At 44.3% G+C, this 22,152-nt stretch overlaps 1 protein-coding gene across 3 annotated transcripts in view; it reads left to right on the top strand.

Moving 5' to 3' along the window:
- SENP6 (SUMO specific peptidase 6) overlaps positions 1–22,152 on the top strand; it is a 586,019-nt gene that overhangs the window by 487,618 nt on the left and 76,249 nt on the right. For all 3 annotated transcript variants that reach the window (XM_086926520.1, XM_086926518.1, XM_086926519.1), the window contains one exon: positions 1,149–1,234. In XM_086926520.1, the coding sequence (XP_086782646.1) occupies positions 1,149–1,234 (86 nt within the window). The remainder of the gene's footprint in view (positions 1–1,148; positions 1,235–22,152) is intronic.

Consider the following 22,152-nt stretch of genomic DNA (forward strand, 5'->3'; position numbering starts at 1 on the left):
CCAATTGAAGTTAAATCCGGACAAGACAGAATTGGTTCTCTTCGGCAATAGTCAACTGTTCTGGGGCCCCCATTGCTGGCCATCCAAACTGCCCCCCCCCCCCCCCCCCCATCCCGTATAACTCGGTTAAAAGTTTGGGGGTGCTCATTGATAGTGAGCTTTCATTAAAACCACAAGTTAACTCAGTTGTGTCTACTTGTTTTTTCCTGCTTCGGAAAATAAAAAAGATCAGCCGGATGCTCACTCAATCTGCTCTGACCCAGGTGTTAATGGCCCTGGTGTTGTCACATCTAGACTACGCCAACGCCATCTATTTGGGCCTCCCTGCTACACTCAGTAAACGCCTGCCGCTGGCACAAAATCAGGCGGCTAGACTTGTATATCGTCTTCCGCGATGGCAGTCAGCTAGACCTCTCTTGAGGCAACTTCATTGGCTCCCGATCACACACCGTGTTACTTTCAAATCGGCGTGTATAACTTTTAAGTCCTTACACGCTCGCAGTCCTACGTTTATTTAAGATCTTCTGTCCAGATATATCCCGTCCCGCAGCCTTCGGTCCGCTTCTCAAATCCTTCTGACTGTCCCTCGCTATAAGTTCTTACGCAAGGGAGGCCGCAGGTTTGCCACTCTTGCCTCTAAGCTATGGAACTCCCTCCCTTTGGAAATTCGCTCCTGTACTACTCTTCTCCCATTTAGGAAGCTTCTAAAAACGTGGCTGTTTGTCCAGGCCTTGGCTTAATTCCTTTGATGGTCTTCTAACTGTAGCTTCAGAGTTCTGTCGGTCAGCGCCATGCTGTCGGTCAGCGCCATGAAACCCTCGGGTGTGCGAGCGCTATATAAAACCTTGGTAAGATAAGATGCACCACTGATGTTTTATGAGAGAGTCCAACATACTTTTGAACAGTAAGAATGTTAAGTTTATTCAGGTCATCTGACAAGTTATGCCTTGCTTGTAGTTGCACATTTAATTACGCTGTTCTTGTTATGATAATCTTAGTGTTTTAACATGGATACTGGTTGTAATTGTATTTTCAAAATCGTACTTGTTTCCATATTTACACTTAAACCCTGTTTGATAAGCCATTTCATAAATGTATTGTTTAAAGTGGAGTTTCTCATTGTAAGGTAGAACATTTTTTTTTTGTAGGAAGAAAGTGATGAAGGCGGTATGGCAGATGAAACTTTTACTTCAGAATCGGGGAAATGGCATCTGAAAGCAGTAAATTGTAAACAGTAAGTTTTCATTAAAAACATATCAAAGGTGATTGTGTTGTAGATTGCTTAGTTGCAGATAAAAATGATTTTAATGTAATAAACTCCACCTGTAGACTAGTATGGGTAAGTTTGCTTAGCCTGTTGCAGGGATTTTGCACAAATACACAACTATGCGCAGGATTATAGGACCTTGGTGTATAGGGACTGAGTCTTACTACTACATTAGTACCCACAAGCCCAGGACCGACTAGCTATAGTGTCTCACTTGCTCTCCTACTCACTCACAGAGAAAGAAATGATTAGACACGCCAGAACACAACACTCTCAGATCTCTCAAGAATCGCGGTAACAAGACACACCCTTTTGCTCGCACTCTTGCACTTGTCCACAATAAGATCTGACAGAGACACGAAACAGTTTAAAATATTTATTTTAACTAACGTGCCCCTAAGGACCCCCAGCAGCGAAGGGGACCAATCCCCATCCAAGAGTGCACCAGGGAGTGCCTTAGCAGAGTAGTGGGCAAAGGGGGTGTGGCCTACTATGGGAACTTAGCAATCCTGCTGTGTGGGACTTAATGGAGGTAATAGGGTAGTTGAACCCCAAGGATGTCCTTGAGGGCCAACAACCCCTCCTGTTACCTCTAGTAAGTCGCTTACAGTGGGATTGCTAGGTTCTCATAGCAGGCAATGCCCTCATTTATCCACCACTCTGCAAACGGGCCTCCTGGCACACTACTGGTTGGGGTATAAAGTCCACTTTTCTCCTGAGGGACCTTGGGGTCAAGAAGCCTTCCTGGTACCTCCTGTAAGTCCTACCCAGTGGAATTTCTGAGCGCTGGTCGGAGACCCAGCCCCCTTCCTCTACCACTCTGCAAACGCGACTACTAGTTAAAGAACCATTTGCAATGTAATAGGTCTCGCATTTGCGAAAGTTAGGGCTATTGGCATTGTAGTGGAATTATGTGGTATGTTGTGCAGTAAAATTATGTGGCTAGAAAGTATGAGGTACTTCGTGTATAGGAATTAAATAGAGTGGGATTGTGTTATGGAGAGTAATTATGTGGTATGGTAGTCTGTGTTGTGGAGTGGTAACCTCCGGTTTAGGCTTCCTCATTTCCATATAAGCTAAACAATAAACTCAATGACCAAAAAAAGAAGGAATCACTGAGGAGCACTTCTGGACCTAGTCGGAGGTATGAGCAGGGCCACTGGAATTATGTGACTGTTCGGCTGCACCGATTTTTTCATTATTAGACATTTTCTGCATTTGCCACCTTTCTTGTTTCTTTCTGCACCTCTGTAGCTTCTTTCTGCACCTCTGTAGCTTTCTGCATCCCTCTTGCCTCTTTCTGCACCTCTGTTGGTTATTTCTGCACTTCTCTTGCCTCTTTCTGCAACTTTCTTCTTTCTGTGCCTCTATCGCTTCTTTCTGCACTTCTCTTGCCTCTTTCTGCACCCCTCTTGCCTCTTTCTGCACCCCTCTTTGCCATTTCTGTACCTCTCTTGCCTCTGTCTGCATTCCTGTTCCATCTTTCTGCACCTTGTTTGCCTGTTTGTTGAACTTTCTTGCCTCTTTCTGCATCCATCTTTCTACACCCCTGTTCCTTCTTTCTGCTCCTTTCCTGTCGGTTTCTGCATGTCCCTTGCCTCTTTCTGCACCTCTATTGCTACTTTCTGCACCTCTCTTGCCTCTTTCTACACATCTCTTGCCTCTTTCTGCACCTCTTCTGCCTCTTTCTGTACCTCTCTTACCTGTTTCTACACCGGTCTTGCCTCTTTCTGTACTTGCACCTCTTGCTTCTATCCGCACCCCATTGCTTCATTCTGCACCCCTCTTCCTGTACCCCTCTTCCCGCTTCCTGTACCCCTCTTCCTGCACATCTCTTCCTCTCTTTCTGAACACCTCTGGCCTTTTTCTGCACATCACTTGCCTCTTTCTGTACCTCTCTTGCCTCTTTCTGCACCTCTCTTCCTTCTTTCTGCAACTCTCAATCTGTTTCATCACATCTCTTGCTTTCTGCACTTCTTTTGCCTGTTTCTGCAACTTTCTTGCTTCTTTCTGCACTTCCCTTGCTTCTTTCTGCATCTCAATTGCTTCTTTCTGAACTTCCCTTGCTTCTTTCTGCACCCCCTTGCCTCTTTATGCACCCCTCTTCCCGCACTTCTTGCCTATTTCTGTACTTCTCTTGCTTCTTTCTGTATCTCTTTTGCTGCATTCTGTACTCCTGTTGCCTCTTTCTGCACATGTGGCCCTTTTTCTGCACATATCTTGTCTCTATGTGCACCTTTATTGTCTTTGTGCACCTGTTGTCTTTCTACCCTTCTATTGCCTCTTTCTGCACCCCTCTTGCCTCTTTCTGTACTTCTCTTGCTTCTTTCTGTAGCCCTCTTGCCTCTTTCTGTACCCCTCTTTCATCTTTCTGTACCTCTTGCCTCTTTCTGCAACCAGTCTCTTCTGTCTGCACCTCTCCTGTCTGTTTCTGCTCCTCTCTTGCCTTTCTGCACCCATGTTCTCTTTCTGCACTTCTCTTACCTCCTTCTGCACTGCTCTTGCCTCTTTCTGCACCTCTTTTAATTCTTTTGGCACATTTTTGCACCTCTCTTGCCTCTTTCTGCACCCATTTTACCTATTTCTGCGCCACTCTTGCCTCTGTCTGCACCCCTGTTCTATCTTTCTGCACCTTGTTTGCCTTTTTGTGCAACTTTCTTGCCTCCTTCTGCACCTCTGTTGCTTCTTTGTGCACTTCTCTTGCCTCTTTCTGCACGCCTTGCCTCTTTCTGCACCCCTCTTGCCTCTTTCTGCACCCCTCTTGCCTCTTTCTGCACCCCTCTTGCCTCTTTCTGCACCCCTCTTGCCTCTTTCTGCACCCCTCTTGCCTCTTTCTGCACCCCTCTTGCCTCTTTCTGCACCCCTCTTGGCTCTTTCTGCACCCCTCTTGCCTCTTTCTGCACCCCTCTTGCCTCTTTCTGCAGCCCTCTATTACTCTTTCTGCACCCCTCTTGCCTCTTTCTGCACTTCTCTTGCCTCTTTCTGCACTTCTCTTGCCTCTTTCTGCACTTCTCTTGCCTCTTTCTGCACTCCTCTTGCTGCTCCCGAGCTTCAAAAAGAGAAGGGAAATCCAGAGAGAAAATGACTCTTTAAAGGGTTTCCCTTCCCCTACAAACCTCACCTGGCATGACGTCATGCCGTAACTTCTCCAGTAGTGAGAAGTGAGCTGTGTGAGCAGCGCACATCGATGTGCCTCCTGTCACTGTAGTCCGCCTGTGCCAAGGCACAAAACAGAGCCCGATAGAGATCAGTTTCGAGACCCCCTTTAAACAAGCATTTACAATGCAATATGCCTTGCATTATTAAAGTTTGAGCTAATGGCATTGTAAATGAGAATGCCTTTTATTCATTTGCCTTGGTGCGTAAACAAGCACTTTGTACTTATAGTCCATGTTTATGAGAAGCAAGGCTGGCAGTCTCTTTTACTGCCAGCCTTGCTCATCGTAAGCAAGGACTATACGTTCAAAGTGAGTGTTTATACACCAATTGCAGGTTTAAAAAACAAATGAATAAAAGGCATTGTCATTTACAATGCCAAAAGCTCTAACTTTAATAATGCGAGACCTATTGCATTGTAAATGCTTGTTTTCCGCCAGCTTGGGACTGCGGTCGGTGAACACTGCATGTCTGTGGGACCGTTACTCCCACTCCATGTGGGATACGGTGGCGCAACAGTGCCCGGAAGAGGGCCGGGCCACTCTCTCCCTGAGAATAGAGGTGCAGCCAAGTTGGCCATGCGGTGTGGGCTGGACACCGCCGACTCGCTAGGCAGGACAATTTCCACGCCGGTAGCTCTGAGACATTACGCCTGGCTGAGGTTCACTGACTTTTCGGGCGATGTCCAATCAAGACTTTTGGACACGCCCTTTGATGGCCATCGCTTGTTTGGCAACAAAGCGGACAGCATGCTAGAGCGCTTTAAGGATTCTAGGGCTACAGCCAGATCCTTAGTCCTCGCTATCACCCGTCCTGCGCAGTCTGCTTTTTGCCCCTTTCGTGGCTATGAAAGGGGCGCCTCTCCAAGTTCCAGTGACATACCCTTCAATCGCATGTCCTGGCGACGCTGTGCGACTGGTACAGCCAGCCAGTCTGATATCCCCGCCCCACCTCCTCTGGCCTGAGTATTTATTTATGTATGTGTATGTATGTCCAATTTTGTTACTAAAAGTACAGAAAGATTAAATAACATTCAAGTGGGATAAAAGAACTGTGTATGGCGGGTTGGTGTCTCTCGAAGGAGCGTGGGGCGTGGCCAATGTAATTGAGGGCGTGGCTTAAAAAACAATCTAAAATTCTGTGCTTAGCATAGTGTGCCGCCCAATATGTATTTTGCTGTTTCTGTCATTGCGACCAGATATATGATGCAAGTAACATCATACCTACAACAAGTCAGGATTATTGCCTTTGTCAATGGTTATTAGTTGCATTAGATAAATAAGCAGCAACTATGGCGTGTATATAATATTAAAAAAACTTCTACTTAAAGCCCTGGTGACACTACAACAATGTTGCTACTCCCAAGCTTCAAAAAGAGAAGGGAAATCCAGAGAGAAAATTACTCTTTAAAGGGTTTCCCTTCCCCTACAAACCTCACCTGGCATGACTTCACGCCGTAACTTCTCCAGTAGTGAGAAGTGAGCTGTGTGAGCAGGGCACATCGATGTGCCTCCTGTCACTGCAGTCCGCCTGTGTCAGGGCACAAAACAGAGCCCGATGAGACCTGTTTCGAGGCCCCCTTTAAACAAGCATTTACATTGCAATAGGTCTTGCATTATTAAAGTTTGAGCTAATGGCATTGTAAATGACAATGCCTTTTATTCATTTGCATCGGTGCGTAAAAAAGCATTTTGTACTTATAGTCCATGCTTATGAGAAGCAAGGCTGGCAGTCTCTTTTACTGCCAGCCTTGCTCATCGTAAGCAAGGACTATACGTTCAAAGTGCGTGTTTATACACCGATTGCAGGTTTAAAAAACAAATGAATAAAAGGCATTGTCATTTACAATGCCAAAAGCTCAAACTTTAATAATGCGAGACCTATTGCGTTGTAAATGCTTGTTTTCCGCCAGCTTGGGACTGCGGTCGGTGAACACCGCATGTCTGTTGGACCGTTACCCCCACTCCATGTGGGATACGGTTGCGCACGTGCTGAAACAGTGCCCGGAGGAGGGCCAGGGCACTCTCTCCCTGAGAATAGAGGTGCAGCCAAGTTCGCCATGCGGTGTGGGCTGGACACCGCCGACTCGCTAGGCAGGACAATTTCCACGCCGGTAGCTCTGAGACATTACGCCTGGCTGAGGTTCACTGGCTTTTCAGGCGATGTCCAATCAAGACTTTTGGACACGCCCTTTGATGGCCAGCGCTTGTTTGACAAAGCGGACAGCGTGCTAGAGCGCTTTAAGGATTCTAGGGCTACAGCCAGATCCTTAGTCCTCGCTACCACCTGTCCTGCGCAGTCTGCTTTTTGCCCCTTTCGAGGGACTGAAGCGTGGCCAGAGAGGTGCCAATTGGTTGTACAAGGTACAGTTTTGGGAAAGAACTCAGGCCCTGGAAACCTGATTGGCAGGGACCCAGGGCACATCAAGTCAAAGTGCGCCAGTAGTCTGACAAAAGTGGGGGGTTACGCAAACAGAAACCCAGCTTCCTGCAGTAGGAATCTGTAATATTCTGAGAATAGCTGTGAATGCATGATGGAGGCATGAGGTTCAGCAGACTGCCGTCCATCCATTTGCACTCACTACACACCAAACATAAATGGACAGCAGCTGCATTAAAAAATAATCAGGAAGAAACGTTTACCTCTAGAACAGCCACCCTATCTTTTCAGTACCTGGGATATTCATGCCATTTTAAAAACCAATATGATCCCATAGTGGAGAAAATTTTTCAAGCACTTCTAATAAGAATACAACATGCTGCTCTAAACATTACAAAAAAGCTGGTTGTCTTTGTATAGCAAGGGAAACTGCCTAGGAAAGTACTTCAGAAACTTTGAAACAATCATTCCTGGCTGTTGCAGTAGCGCGAAGTGCAGATCTCTCATTGCCAGTCGTTGCACAAAGAGTCTGCTTCACCAGAGCTTCGCATTGGCAGTCATCCGGTGGCAGAGTCTCTGCGTGAACAAATCCGTTCTCCATCGCAAAGGGCCTGAAAATTCAGGATTTCTTCCTTTTTGGAAGAAGAGTCCTTTCAGATGCCAGCCAAGGGTCCTGGACCTGGGGAGGCACCTCATGGGATCAGGGACTCACTCTAGCAGAGACCAGCAGGGCTCAGGCAGGTCCAGTACAGCAGGTCAGCTGGGCTGCAGTTGCAGGGATGCCTCTGGAGTTTGTTGTGTCCCTGTAGCTCAGCACAGGAAGTCAGCCAACTGACCCTTGGAGTCATTCGGGTTAGCCTGGGTTGAAATGAGCAGGTCCAGTCTCCCTTCTCAGAGATCATGGAAGGCTTTAAGCAGCTTGACAGACCTCTGAGGACAAGACAGTCAGGCAACAGGGCAGTGGTCTGCTCTTTGGGTGCAAGGCAGGCCTCAAGCAGCAGGGCTGTCCTCTTGTGAACAAAGCAGTGCTCTGGGGAGCAAGGCAGGGCAGTGCTCTGCTCTTTGGGTGCAAGGCAGGCCTCAAGCAGCAGGGCTGTCCTCTTGTGAACAAAGCAGTGCTCTGGGGAGCAAGGCAGGGCAGTGCTCTGCTCTTTGGGTGCAAGGCAGGCCTCAAGCAGCAGGGCTGTCCTCTTGTGAACAAAGCAGTGCTCTGGGGAGCAAGGCAGGGCAGTGCTCTGCTCTTTGGGTGCAAGGCAGGCCTCAAGCAGCAGGGCTGTCCTCTTGTGAACAAAGCAGTGCTCTGGGGAGCAAGGCAGTCCTTCCTCTTGTAATATGCGCAAGTCAAGGATTGTACTGAAGAGTTGTGCTGAGGGTCCAATATTTATACCTGGTGCCAGCCCTTAAAGTGGGGAGGACATACCGTAACAGCCCGCATCCCCCGCCCCCACCTATCTGGTTCAGGAAAGTATTTCACTTGTCATGCCACAATTCTCTAAAAAGTCTGGGTTGACAAAAGATTAGTGTCCGGTTCCTCTGTGTATGCTGGAAGCAAGGTCTTGGACATGTAAGTGGTGCAGGGAACAGCTCTGCCCTGAACCATCCAGGCAGAATGGCCCAAATCCTGCCTGCATCCAGTCCCCTTTGTCTCACTCTCTGGCTGGAATACACAAACCGCAGCAGCAGATTCATTCAGAGTCATGTGACCCAGGATACTGGCAGTAGGCACCAAAATGTTAGGGCAAGAAAATGCCAACTTTCCAAAAGTTACATTTTTAGACTTGTAAATAAAATCTAACTTGCCCCTATTAAAGAGGATTTTAAAGTGCAATTCGAGTCCATACATAATATTTCTAATAGCTCCCAATCACACGTTAGGTGTTATTAAATATAATAAGCTATCCTAATGTTACCCAATGGATGGACCTTACAGAAGTGAAAAACTAATTGAGGAGTTTTTCACTACCATGACATGTAAAACTTAAAAGCACATGTCCTACTTTTTAAATATAATGCAGCCTGCCCTATGGGTCTATAGGGCCCACCTTACGGGTTACTTGTATGAATGTAAAAAACTTAGACTAGCAAAAGGTTTATTTGACCAGGTCGAAAAGTTTTAAAACTGCACTACAGGCTGCAGTGGCAGGCTTTAGACATGTTTTAAAGAGCTTCTTTTGTGGGTGGTACAATGAGTGCTGCAAGCCCACTAGTAGCACTTAATTTACAGACCCTGGGTACATATAGAACGTCTTTACTAGGGATTTACAAAATGTGCCAATCGGGTGCAGGACCATTATACCATGTTTTAGGAAGAAAGTACAAGCACTTTAACACTGGTTAGAAGTGGTAAAGTGCACAAAGTTTAATGACAACAAAAAGAATTCAGAAAATTGGAGGGGTAGAGGCGAAAGATTTGGGGGTGACCATGCAGGGATTACTAGGCTCAACACGCCGCCTCAATACAGGTAAAGACCAGTGTCTTACTCTATTGTTATACATGGCTCAGAAAATGTGGGTTCAGTCCAGCAACAATTATCTGAAAGAGGCACGTTAATGATAGATTCCTTACCTTAGAATATCCCCAGGCGCCAGACTGGATCCGGAAACTTTTGCATAGCAATACCCCTGCGCGTCGGTAGGCGTCGTCAGCAACTCCGCGTCCGTCGTCGGCGTCGTTAGCGCCGGAATGACGTCGTCGGAGTACTTAGACGCCGCCCATGCGCGCTGACGTCAGTTCTTCTTTTTTCCGCGCCAGCTAGCGCAGATCCGGAGAAGCTCTACCCCCAGTCAATTTTTGACTGAACTTTTGATCTTTTGATCACTCTTTTTTTCTATCGAGTCTTCGACTCTATCGGTGCCGGTAGGGATGCCCGGGTTCAAGCCCTGCTCGAAGTGCGACCGACTGATGTCGGTCACGGACCCCCATCGCCGGTGCTTGAAGTGCTTAGGCCTCGACCATGACTATCGAACCTGCTCCGACTGCCGGGCCCTGACGTCGAAGGCTAGGCGGGAGCGGTCCCGCAAGCGACTCGAGCTGAGGCAGTCGGCCCCGCACCGCTCCAGGTACCGGTCCCGGTCCCACGGGAGGTCGAGGGACAGGTCCCGAGGTCGGAGTCATCGAAGCTCCGGGAGTGGACACCGATCGTCAGGCTCCAAGTCCTCAGGTAAGAGGCATGAGAGGTCGGAGAGACGTCATCGTTCCTCCGACCCACCCCGACGCTCGCACGATGCGGCCGGGGTTTCGGGCAACACCGCCCACGCGGCTCCACGGGAGTCGCAGGTGTCGCCGCCTGCCCCACACCGCCCATCCCTTCTTAGCGCCCACGTAACCAACAAAGACTTGGTCATCCACCCGGAACTGGCGTGTGCGATCCAGATAGAATGAGAGCGCACGTTTTGGGTCCAGACGGTGGAGCCTCTCTTCCTCTTTCGAGGGATGCGGAGGCGGAAAGAAGGTGGGCAAGGTGATGGACTGCCTGATGTGGAAGGCTGTGACTTCCTTGGGCAGGAAAGAGGGTCGTGTCCGCAACACTACTTTGTCCGGATGGACAGAAAGGAAAGGAGGTTGAGACGCAAGAGCCTGGAGCTCACTCACTCTCCTGGCAGAGGTGATGGCAACCAGGAATGCAGTCTTAAGAGTCAGAAGACGAAGAGGACAGTTATGAAGTGGCTCAAAGGGAACGCACATCAGATGAGTCAAATATATAAAAGCATCCTCTGCCAGGCAATATCAATGTCACAGTCTCTCCCGCCAGCCCCCAACCCCTCCACTTCCACCCCCCCCAACACACACAACTTCGACCGACTAGGATTTGAAATTGTTGCTCCCCATTAGGGAAGATATAACCTCAAACAAGTAGGTACTTGGTACCTTAGCCCAAGGATACTGCTATGCATTTCACCTAGCCATACCCATAATTCATTCCCATCCACACGTTCTCAAGAAACATCGCTACCTGTCGATAGAGGAAATGCAGGTGTTCTTATTACAAAGAACCATCAAACTAGTGCCACTACAGGAAAAGGGACTAGTGGTCGATTCCCTAGCTTTCCCTCATCTGTGGGTCTTCTTCTGAACCGAATTCAGGCAAGGACAGATACTATAACACCATTTGTTTAAAGGATCGTTATACTAAGAATAGATTATATACAGAAGAAACGTTTTAAACGTGTCCCTGGTTAACGCATAATTAATTTTGAACCGGCCTGTTTCCCCCACACCCCCAAGTCGGGGTACCCTGAGATGTTTGTGTCTTGCTTTAATTATTCAAAGAAAGGGACATCACTCTTTTTGAGTCTCCTTGATGACCTGTTTATAACCCAAATTCCAAGTAGCACATCCTCGAATTCGGTACCACTTGTGTGACAGTTGAAAGGACTGTCTAGTGACTCTACATTATTATTAATTTCTATTTGAACCCAGGCCAGTTAATCATTCTAGATTTAATTAATCTTAAACATTGATCCTTGGTATGTGTAATTAATGTCCATTTTTTTATTAAGTTTGAAAAAAAAGTATATTTCCTTTGTGTTTAGTGTTTGTATGCACAAAGACAAAATCATTTTACCAACTAAAGACATTTTATAGGCGACTGTCCATACGTTGCTCATATTCCCAAGTTGATTTATTCACCATGTTAATTAAGTTACAGGAAGATACTACAATTGTTGATAGTACAAGTGATGTCAGACCATCATTGAGCGCCCCAGAACTGTGTAGCCCTCTGTCTGAAGTACTCCAACTGATGCCAGTAGATCACTCTGACATGCTACGCTCCCATCCCAAAGCATCATTACTTGGGTCATACTACCGTCACTCAATGCACAGGATGGAACAAAACTCGGAACCATTTCCATTACGCACCAATGCTAGGAGCGCATTTATCGGGTCCCGATCTGCGACCTGCGCTGGTACAACACTGCCTCCCTGTGGAGAAACAGTTAAACGAATCGTTAGCAGACTCCACCAATTTTTTCGGTAACCTCACCCGGCTAGGAACGAGTTTGGACGTTACCTTTTTTTTTGATCGAGTAGGACGACCTGGTTGTGTAACTCTAAATATGCATTTTTAGCAAAGTATACAAAAATATATATTATAGATATAAATATATATCGGGTTGCACACGCGGCTTATTTTGCTTTTTCTAGCAATAATTCTGTTTTTGTAAAAAGGATATGCTTGGAGACTGCAATTGCGGCTTCTCTTAACACAGACATTTGTAGTCTCCGGGTTTTTCCTGCATTCTTTCTTAAAGCTATTTCTTATATATTCTATCAATTTTCTTGCCTTCTGAAATGTGTTTACTATTTTCTCTTCGTTTGTTTTGCGGTTGTTACATGGAGGCACAGGATAGGAAGGCTTTTGATCAGTTAGAAACGGGTGCACAGCCCGTATGTACGTACATCAGTGTAGAATTATTGGCTATTCAGGTGCAAGACGGCGAGTGGAAAAACCTTGAACCACTCAATTGAGTAGAAAGAAGAACTACCCCTATATGAACAGAATAGGTTGCCGTTGCACTCAAGACAGTGTGTGTAGTGTTAAGTAACACAATAAACCAAGCATATGACAAATTGACAGAATTATCAAAACAAAAGAACTCTCAATAAGTGGATCTTGGAGTCTTTAATGTTGTAAACAGCCAGCCGACACGTGTTTCATCGCACTCGCGATTCCTCAGGGCTGAAATGAACAAAGGATGACAATGGAGCATGTCTCTCACAAAGATACATTATACCATAAGACCTGGTTACATGGTCTTGCATGCACAGTAGTTGCTACTACCAGTGTACAGCAATGCATCTGCTATTCCTGAGTGCCACCCCAACACATCCGTGTCGTAAGTGTATGGTTTATCACTATTATCTCTAACCGTGCAGTATAATAGTGATTTTGTGAAAACACACGTAGGTGTGACAGAAATATTCTTATTTGGAGACAGTGTTTATGATTCAGAAGTGAACTATTTGTGGGCGATACAGTCATACTGCATGCTATAGTGAATATGTGAATAGTCTCAAAACTCTGAACCTCAGAATGTATCCGTCCCATACCTAAATGGCTGTAATCCAGTCAGAAGGTCTATATATCAGCACAAAAGAAAACATGACAACAGGAAAAATCTCATCACTACTTGTCAAAAATCCATTGTACAGGCAAGAAGAATACAGTAATGAGAATGTGAGGTAGATAAGTATATAGACGCTCACCGCTCAGCTGGTGATATTTCCAACCCAGCTGGGCCCTTGACCATAGATACTCCGATCGAGTATCCGATATGAGAACAGTTCTGTAATCAGATTAGTAGTCTGTATTACTCAACATGCATCTGCATTTCATTAGTTTGAGAATGCAGTCAAAAATAGAAGACATGTAGTATATAACAGTCTGTGATTGTAAGTACGAAATCACAGACTAGATATTCGAAAAGACAGCGCACCCTGGCCTGCCACACAAATACTATGGAAAATAAACAAAACATCCGGTACACCCATGACCTCCCCTTGGCTGAAGGTTATTTTAAATATACTTGTTATTCAACGGCTCTATAGTAAGTAACTCCCAGTACACTTACATTAATCGATGTGTATCAGAGAGTATCCGCTTGACGATTCCAAAGTTGTATGGTTTGCTATTTAGTTTGCCCACGACGAGTAGGATAATACTCTGAAAGATATTTTGGGCAATATCGATAATTTGTTCTGTAAGAGACTGCAGACTTAAGTTATCTTTGTATAACGCGATATAGACAAAGTCTTACCTAATGTTATAAGGTATGCTTTCATGCCGTGGTGTCTATCGATGTGTCTTGCGCTCCCAGCTGTAAAGACACCAAATTACGGGGGGAGTTAAGCTCCTGAAATAGTTCTACGTTTTTCGGTTAGCTCGGCTAAAAGTTAGGGCTTTTGCCAACATGTTATCGGTAGCTTACCTCAATCAAGCAGAGAAGCAGTTTGTAACACGTCCAGATCCGACGGTCGTGTTCCTGTTTGGACACGTGACCAGCGTTCTGACGTCATTAAGTAGCGTCTCGGCATCGCGTGTCGAAAGACTAGACTGTATGTATTGTGTACCAGTCCTCCATGTTGGGTTATCATGGAAACCCTACGACTCTACCCACCTCATGAGGATTGTTCTATGTAGATATTCATCCAAATTGTTAAGACTCATTGTTACCTCAGTATTAAAGGCACCATTTAACAAAAGGGGGGGTTTATACTATTTGTATTTGAATAATGTGGTCGGCCCGGCGCGAAGTACAAGTTCATGTGAATAATTGACTGACGCACGTATTCATGGTCGGTCAATGTGATTCTAAATTAGATCTTTGGACTAGTGATGTATTCTGGTGAACTAAGGTTGTGAACACCGTGCTGGAAAATCTACAGACTAACGGTGCCCCTCCCATTCACACGTGGGTATCTACATATACATACCATTCGCAGTATATACACATTGTACTATTGTATGTACATTGATAAGATCATATTCAATATCATTTGTAAAACAAACATCATGTCAAGAGAAAGTACAGGGGAGTTATTGTGACATAAAGGAAAAACACAATCATAGTGTCATCGTATGTTATAACAGTAATTGTTTTGTATATAGACACGTAGCAGTCTTATGCTAATACACCCCTACCATATATCAGTTACCCAGGAAATATTACATTTCATGATCATAATTGAGTCCCTGTTCCACCGATTTTAGACGCATAATCCAAATGGCCTCTGTGCGCCTCAATCTCAATTCCCGGTTGCCCCCCCTGACATCCTGAGGGACTATGTCTATGCCAAAGAATTTGACCACTTTGTTGGTCCTGTCACTTTGGCAGGAGGCCACATGTAGCGCCACCGGATACTTAGGATCACCATTTAGTATCGCCCTTACATGTTCCATTATTCTCTCTTTTAATTGTCTGATAGTGCTCCCTACGTAAAATTTTCCACACACACATTCTATCACATAGATCACAAATTTAGTGGTACAGTTGATGTTATATTTTACCGTGTAGACAACACCATCCGGTCCCATGAATTCGGTAGTGCCATGTTTTGCCCATTTACATATACTACAAAAACCACATTTATAAAAGCTGAGACTGTGTTGTGTCATCCAAGTTGTTGTAGTAGTGTCTCTGGGTACAGTGGGACTCGATTTGTTTCTGAGAGTATTACCTCTTCTGAAAGTTATTTGAGGTCTATCTGAAATACAGTTGGTAAGTGCTCTTTCTGACTTTAATAGACCCCAATGTTTGGTAAGACTCTTGCGTAAGGCGTCATGGAGTGAATTGTAGTCAGTCACCATTCTAATCTGTTCCCTACCAGTAGTGGGGGACTTGTGTGTCGATGTAAGGGTGTGTGTTCTCTTTACTTTCTTCACCCTTTTTTCGGCTTTCTCAATAATCTGGTTAGAATAACCTCTGTTGTAATATCTCTCCTTCATGCCAGTCAAACATCTCCTGAACTCTCCATCCTCACTACAGTTCCTTTTCGCCCTTAAGAACTCGCCATAAGGTATGGCGTTTATCTGGTGAGGCGGATGTGAGCTCGAGGCATGCAAGACTGCATTGCATGCAGTGGATTTCCTGAACAGTCTGCTGTGAAGACAGTTTGATGCAACATAAAACTCAATATCCAGAAATTCAATATTGGTTTTACTCCAATTCATAGTAAATCGGATTTCCCAAGAGTTGTCATTGAGATATCTAAAAAAATCCTGTAAAAGCTCCTCTGAGCCGGACCAGATCAGGATACAGTCATCAATATACCGACCCCAGAAAATGATGGAGTCGATATATTGCGCACCCTTCTTGCTCCAAATGAGATCGGATTCCAAAGCACCCATGAACAAGTTGGCAAACGAGGGTGATATTTTTGAGCCCATGGCTACTCCCTTCTTTTGACAGTACCAGTTTTTGTCAAACATGAACACGTTGTTCTTGAGTATAAGCTCAATCATTGTGGATAACATTACAGTATGTTGCCAGAGTGTGGCAGGTCTATTATGCAGAAATTTGTTTACTGTCTGTATGCCTAGGTCTAGATTAATACTGGTATACAGTGAGACAACATCTAGCGTGACAAGTAGAGATCCTTCTTGCCACTGGATGTCTGCTAGGGTACTTAGAATATGTTTACTATCCTGTATGTAGGAAGGTAAGTTTCTGACCAGAGGACCCAGGAAAAGATCCACGTATTCCGCTAATCTTTCTGTGGGGCCCCCAATGCCAGAAACAATTGGTCTCCCGGGTGGAAAAGGGAGTTTTTTATGGACTTTAGGAAGCGTATATAGCCATGGGTAAGTTGGTCTAAACACCTTAAGGTATAGAAATTCTTCCTCGTTCAATAGCCCAGATTGTTTCCATTTTAGCAATAGTGAGTTAATTTTCAAAGTTAAGGGACCCATGGGGTTGTGTGTAAGATGTTCGTAGCAAGACTCATCCTGTAATTGTTGAGAGATTTCACAGTGATAGTCAACACGATCCATTATCACTACATTGCCCCCTTTGTCTGCTTCCCTGATAGTTATGGTATTATCTTTCATGAGTGTTGTTAATGCATGTCTTTCCCCATGGGTTAGATTATCCTTATATTTGAACATCCTGTCCTTTCGATGACTGTTCAGGTTATCCAAGTCCTCGATCACCCGTTTGTGAAACATGTCTATTGCATTGCCACCAGGTAGTGTGGGAATCCATTTGGATTTTGATTTTAAGCCACTGACAATGCTGAAGTCAGATTCTATGTCTAGCTCCTCCAACAGTTGGTCCATGTCAAGAGGAGAATCCTCCATGTCAGTTAACGACAACAGAAGGTGGGTTGCATATACATCTTTTATTGATAATGTATCAGAAGTATTTTGTACAGGTGTTATTCTCATTTCTCTCTCCCTTTTGTCTGACCCAAAAAAATGCTTTTTTAGCTTGAGATTCCGAATGAACTTAAAGAGATCAATCTTCAGTTTGCAGATGTCTCCAGTGGCGTAAGGGTTAAAATTTAAGCCCCTACTCAGGAGACAAATCATGTCTGGAGTAAGAATTAGTTTGGAGAGATTGATGACCTGTACACCCTGATTCTCAGTGTTTACTGGTTCTTGTTGGCTCCTGACCTCAACTTTCTCCGATAGTCCTCTGAACTTGCTGCCCCTACCTCGTCTTGTTTTTGCTCGGGCTGGTTTCTTGGGGGCACGTATCTGTTGCCCTTCCTTATACGTAAAACCTCTTGAAAAAATGCTGGCATATTCTGTCTATCGGAGAAAGTTGAGGTCAGGAGCCAACAAGAACCAGTAAACACTGAGAATCAGGGTGTACAGGTCATCAATCTCTCCAAACTAATTCTTACTCCAGACATGATTTCTCTCCTGAGTAGGGGCTTAAATTTTAACCCTTACGCCACTGGAGACATCTGCAAACTGAAGATTGATCTCTTTAAGTTCATTCGGAATCTCAAGCTAAAAAAGCATTTTTTTGGGTCAGACAAAAGGGAGAGAGAAATGAGAATAACACCTGTACAAAATACTTCTGATACATTATCAATAAAAGATGTATATGCAACCCACCTTCTGTTGTCGTTAACTGATATGGAGGATTCTCCTCTTGACATGGACCAACTGTTGGAGGAGCTAGACATAGAATCTGACTTCAGCATTGTCAGTGGCTTAAAATCAAAATCCAAATGGATTCCCACACTACCTGGTGGCAATGCAATAGACATGTTTCACAAACGGGTGATAGAGGACTTGGATAACCTGAACAGTCATCGAAAGGACAGGATGTTCAAATATAAGGATAATCTAACCCATGGGGAAAGACATGCATTAACAACACTCATGAAAGATAATACCATAACTATCAGGGAAGCAGACAAAGGGGGCAATGTAGTGATAATGGATCGTGTTGACTATCACTGTGAAATCTCTCAACAATTACAGGATGAGTCTTGCTACGAACATCTTACACACAACCCCATGGGTCCCTTAACTTTGAAAATTAACTCACTATTGCTAAAATGGAAACAATCTGGGCTATTGAACGAGGAAGAATTTCTATACCTTAAGGTGTTTAGACCAACTTACCCATGGCTATATACGCTTCCTAAAGTCCATAAAAAACTCCCTTTTCCACCCGGGAGACCAATTGTTTCTGGCATTGGGGGCCCCACAGAAAGATTAGCGGAATACGTGGATCTTTTCCTGTGTCCTCTGGTCAGAAACTTACCTTCCTACATACAGGATAGTAAACATATTCTAAGTACCCTAGCAGACATCCAGTGGCAAGAAGGATCTCTACTTGTCACGCTAGATGTTGTCTCACTGTATACCAGTATTAATCTAGACCTAGGCATACAGACAGTAAACAAATTTCTGCATAATAGACCTGCCACACTCTGGCAACATACTGTAATGTTATCCACAATGATTGAGCTTATACTCAAGAACAACGTGTTCATGTTTGACAAAAACTGGTACTGTCAAAAGAAGGGAGTAGCCATGGGCTCAAAAATATCACCCTCGTTTGCCAACTTGTTCATGGGTGCTTTGGAATCCGATCTCATTTGGAGCAAGAAGGGTGCGCAATATATCGACTCCATCATTTTCTGGGGTCGGTATATTGATGACTGTATCCTGATCTGGTCCGGCTCAGAGGAGCTTTTACAGGATTTTTTTAGATATCTCAATGACAACTCTTGGGAAATCCGATTTACTATGAATTGGAGTAAAACCAATATTGAATTTCTGGATATTGAGTTTTATGTTGCATCAAACTGTCTTCACAGCAGACTGTTCAGGAAATCCACTGCATGCAATGCAGTCTTGCATGCCTCGAGCTCACATCCGCCTCACCAGATAAACGCCATACCTTATGGCGAGTTCTTAAGGGCGAAAAGGAACTGTAGTGAGGATGGAGAGTTCAGGAGATGTTTGACTGGCATGAAGGAGAGATTTTACAACAGAGGTTATTCTAACCAGATTATTGAGAAAGCCGAAAAAAGGGTGAAGAAAGTAAAGAGAACACACACCCTTACATCGACACACAAGTCCCCCACTACTGGTAGGGAACAGATTAGAATGGTGACTGACTACAATTCACTCCATGACGCCTTAAGCAAGAGTCTTACCAAACATTGGGGTCTATTAAAGTCAGAAAGAGCACTTACCAACTGTATTTCAGATAGACCTCAAATAACTTTCAGAAGAGGTAATACTCTCAGAAACAAATCGAGTCCCACTGTACCCAGAGACACTACTACAACAACTTGGATGACACAACACAGTCTCGGCTTTTATAAATGTGGTTTTTGTAGTATATGTAAATGGGCAAAACATGGCACTACCGAATTCATGGGACCGGATGGTGTTGTCTACACGGTAAAATATAACATCAACTGTACCACTAAATTTGTGATCTATGTGATAGAATGTGTGTGTGGAAAATTTTACGTAGGGAGCACTATCAGACAATTAAAAGAGAGAATAATGGAACATGTAAGGGCGATACTAAATGGTGATCCTAAGTATCCGGTGGCGCTACATGTGGCCTCCTGCCAAAGTGACAGGACCAACAAAGTGGTCAAATTCTTTGGCATAGACATAGTCCCTCAGGATGTCAGGGGGGGCAACCGGGAATTGAGATTGAGGCGCACAGAGGCCATTTGGATTATGCGTCTGAAATCGGTGGAACAGGGACTCAATTATGATCATGAAATGCAATATTTCCTGGGTAACTGATATATGGTAGGGGTGTATTAGCATAAGACTGCTACGTGTCTATATACAAAACAATTACTGTTATAACATACGATGACACTATGATTGTGTTTTTCCTTTATGTCACAATAACTCCCCTGTACTTTCTCTTGACATGTTTGTTTTACAAATGATATTGAATATGATCTTATCAATGTACATACAATAGTACAATGTGTATATACTGCGAATGGTATGTATATGTAGATACCCACGTGTGAATGGGAGGGGCACCGTTAGTCTGTAGATTTTCCAGCACGGTGTTCACAACCTTAGTTCACCAGAATACATCACTAGTCCAAAGATCTAATTTAGAATCACATTGACCGACCATGAATACGTGCGTCAGTCAATTATTCACATGAACTTGTACTTCGCGCCGGGCCGACCACATTATTCAAATACAAATAGTATAAACCCCCCCTTTTGTTAAATGGTGCCTTTAATACTGAGGTAACAATGAGTCTTAACAATTTGGATAAATATCTACATAGAACAATCCTCATGAGGTGGGTAGAGTCGTAGGGTTTCCATGATAACCCAACATGGAGGACTGGTACACGATACATACAGTCTAGTCTTTCGACACGCGATGCCGAGACGCTACTTAATGACGTCAGAACGCCGGTCACGTGTCCAAACAGGAACACGACCGTCGGATCTGGACGTGTTACAAACTGCTTCTCCGCTTGATTGAGGTAAGCTACCGATAACATGTTGGCAAAAGCCCTAACTTTTAGCCGAGCTAACCGAAAAACGTAGAACTATTTCAGGAGCTTAACTCCCCCCGTAATTTGGTGTCTTTACAGCTGGGAGCGCAAGACACATCGATAGACACCACGGCATGAAAGCATACCTTATAACATTAGGTAAGACTTTGTCTATATCGCGTTATACAAAGATAACTTAAGTCTGCAGTCTCTTACAGAACAAATTATCGATATTGCCCAAAATATCTTTCAGAGTATTATCCTACTCGTCGTGGGCAAACTAAATAGCAAACCATACAACTTTGGAATCGTCAAGCGGATACTCTCTGATACACATCGATTAATGTAAGTGTACTGGGAGTTACTTACTATAGAGCCGTTGAATAACAAGTATATTTAAAATAACCTTCAGCCAAGGGGAGGTCATGGGTGTACCGGATGTTTTGTTTATTTTCCATAGCATTTGTGTGGCAGGCCAGGGTGCGCTGTCTTTTCTAATATCTAGTCTGTGATTTCGTACTTACAATCACAGACTGTTATATACTACATGTCTTCTATTTTTGACTGCATTCTCAAACTAATGAAATGCAGATGCATGTTGAGTAATACAGACTACTAATCTGATTACAGAACTGTTCTCATATCGGATACTCGATCGGAGTATCTATGGTCAAGGGCCCAGCTGGGTTGGAAATATCACCAGCTGAGCGGTGAGCGTCTATATACTTATCTACCTCACATTCTCATTACTGTATTCTTCTTGCCTGTACAATGGATTTTTGACAAGTAGTGATGAGATTTTTCCTGTTGTCATGTTTTCTTTTGTGCTGATATATAGACCTTCTGACTGGATTACAGCCATTTAGTTATGGGACGGATACATTCTGAGGTTCAGAGTTTTGAGACTATTCACATATTCACTATAGCATGCAGTATGACTGTATCGCCCACAAATAGTTCACTTCTGAATAATAAACACTGTCTCCAAATAAGAATATTTCTGTCACACCCACGTGTGTTTTCACAAAATCACTATTATACTGCACGGTTAGAGATAATAGTGATAAACCATACACTTACGACACGGATGTGTTGGGGTGGCACTCAGGAATAGCAGATGCATTGCTGTACACTGGTAGTAGCAACTACTGTGCATGCAAGACCATGTAACCAGGTCTTATGGTATAATGTATCTTTGTGAGAGACATGCTCCATTGTCATCCTTTGTTCATTTCAGCCCTGAGGAATCGCGAGTGCGATGAAACACGTGTCGGCTGGCTGTTTACAACATTAAAGACTCCAAGATCCACTTATTGAGAGTTCTTTTGTTTTGATAATTCTGTCATTTTGTCATATGCTTGGTTTATTGTGTTACTTAACACTACACACACTGTCTTGAGTGCAACGGCAACCTATTCTGTACATGGAGGCACAGGCACTTCATTCAATATTTTCTAAAGACCATTCGAGACTTCTCTTTTTCGCCAGAATAATGTCAGGGCCTCTGTTTGCTGTACGTACTTGTAGTAATGTGAATTTCGTGTTTAAAATAGACCTACCTTTACGAACTTCATTGTGTACAAGTTTAAATAATCCGTGATCTCAGCCCCAACAAGCATTTACAATGCAACGGTTTCGCCTTTGCAAAAGTTAGAGCTATTGGCATTGTAAATGACAAAATGTTTATTTATGTGTTGGTTTTGAAAACAGATAAATAAATGGCATTGTCATTTACATTGCCAATAGCTTAATCTCTCGCAAATGGGAGACCTATTGTACCCTACTGGACGAGCTCAGCAGACAGCAATTACTACCACACACACACACCCAGAGCCACACACACAGCCAGCCACACACGCCCAGAGCCACGCACACACACACACACACACAC

Source organism: Lissotriton vulgaris, chromosome 6, assembly GCF_964263255.1.
Source record: "Lissotriton vulgaris chromosome 6, aLisVul1.2, whole genome shotgun sequence".
Taxonomy (NCBI): Eukaryota; Metazoa; Chordata; class Amphibia; order Caudata; family Salamandridae; genus Lissotriton; species Lissotriton vulgaris.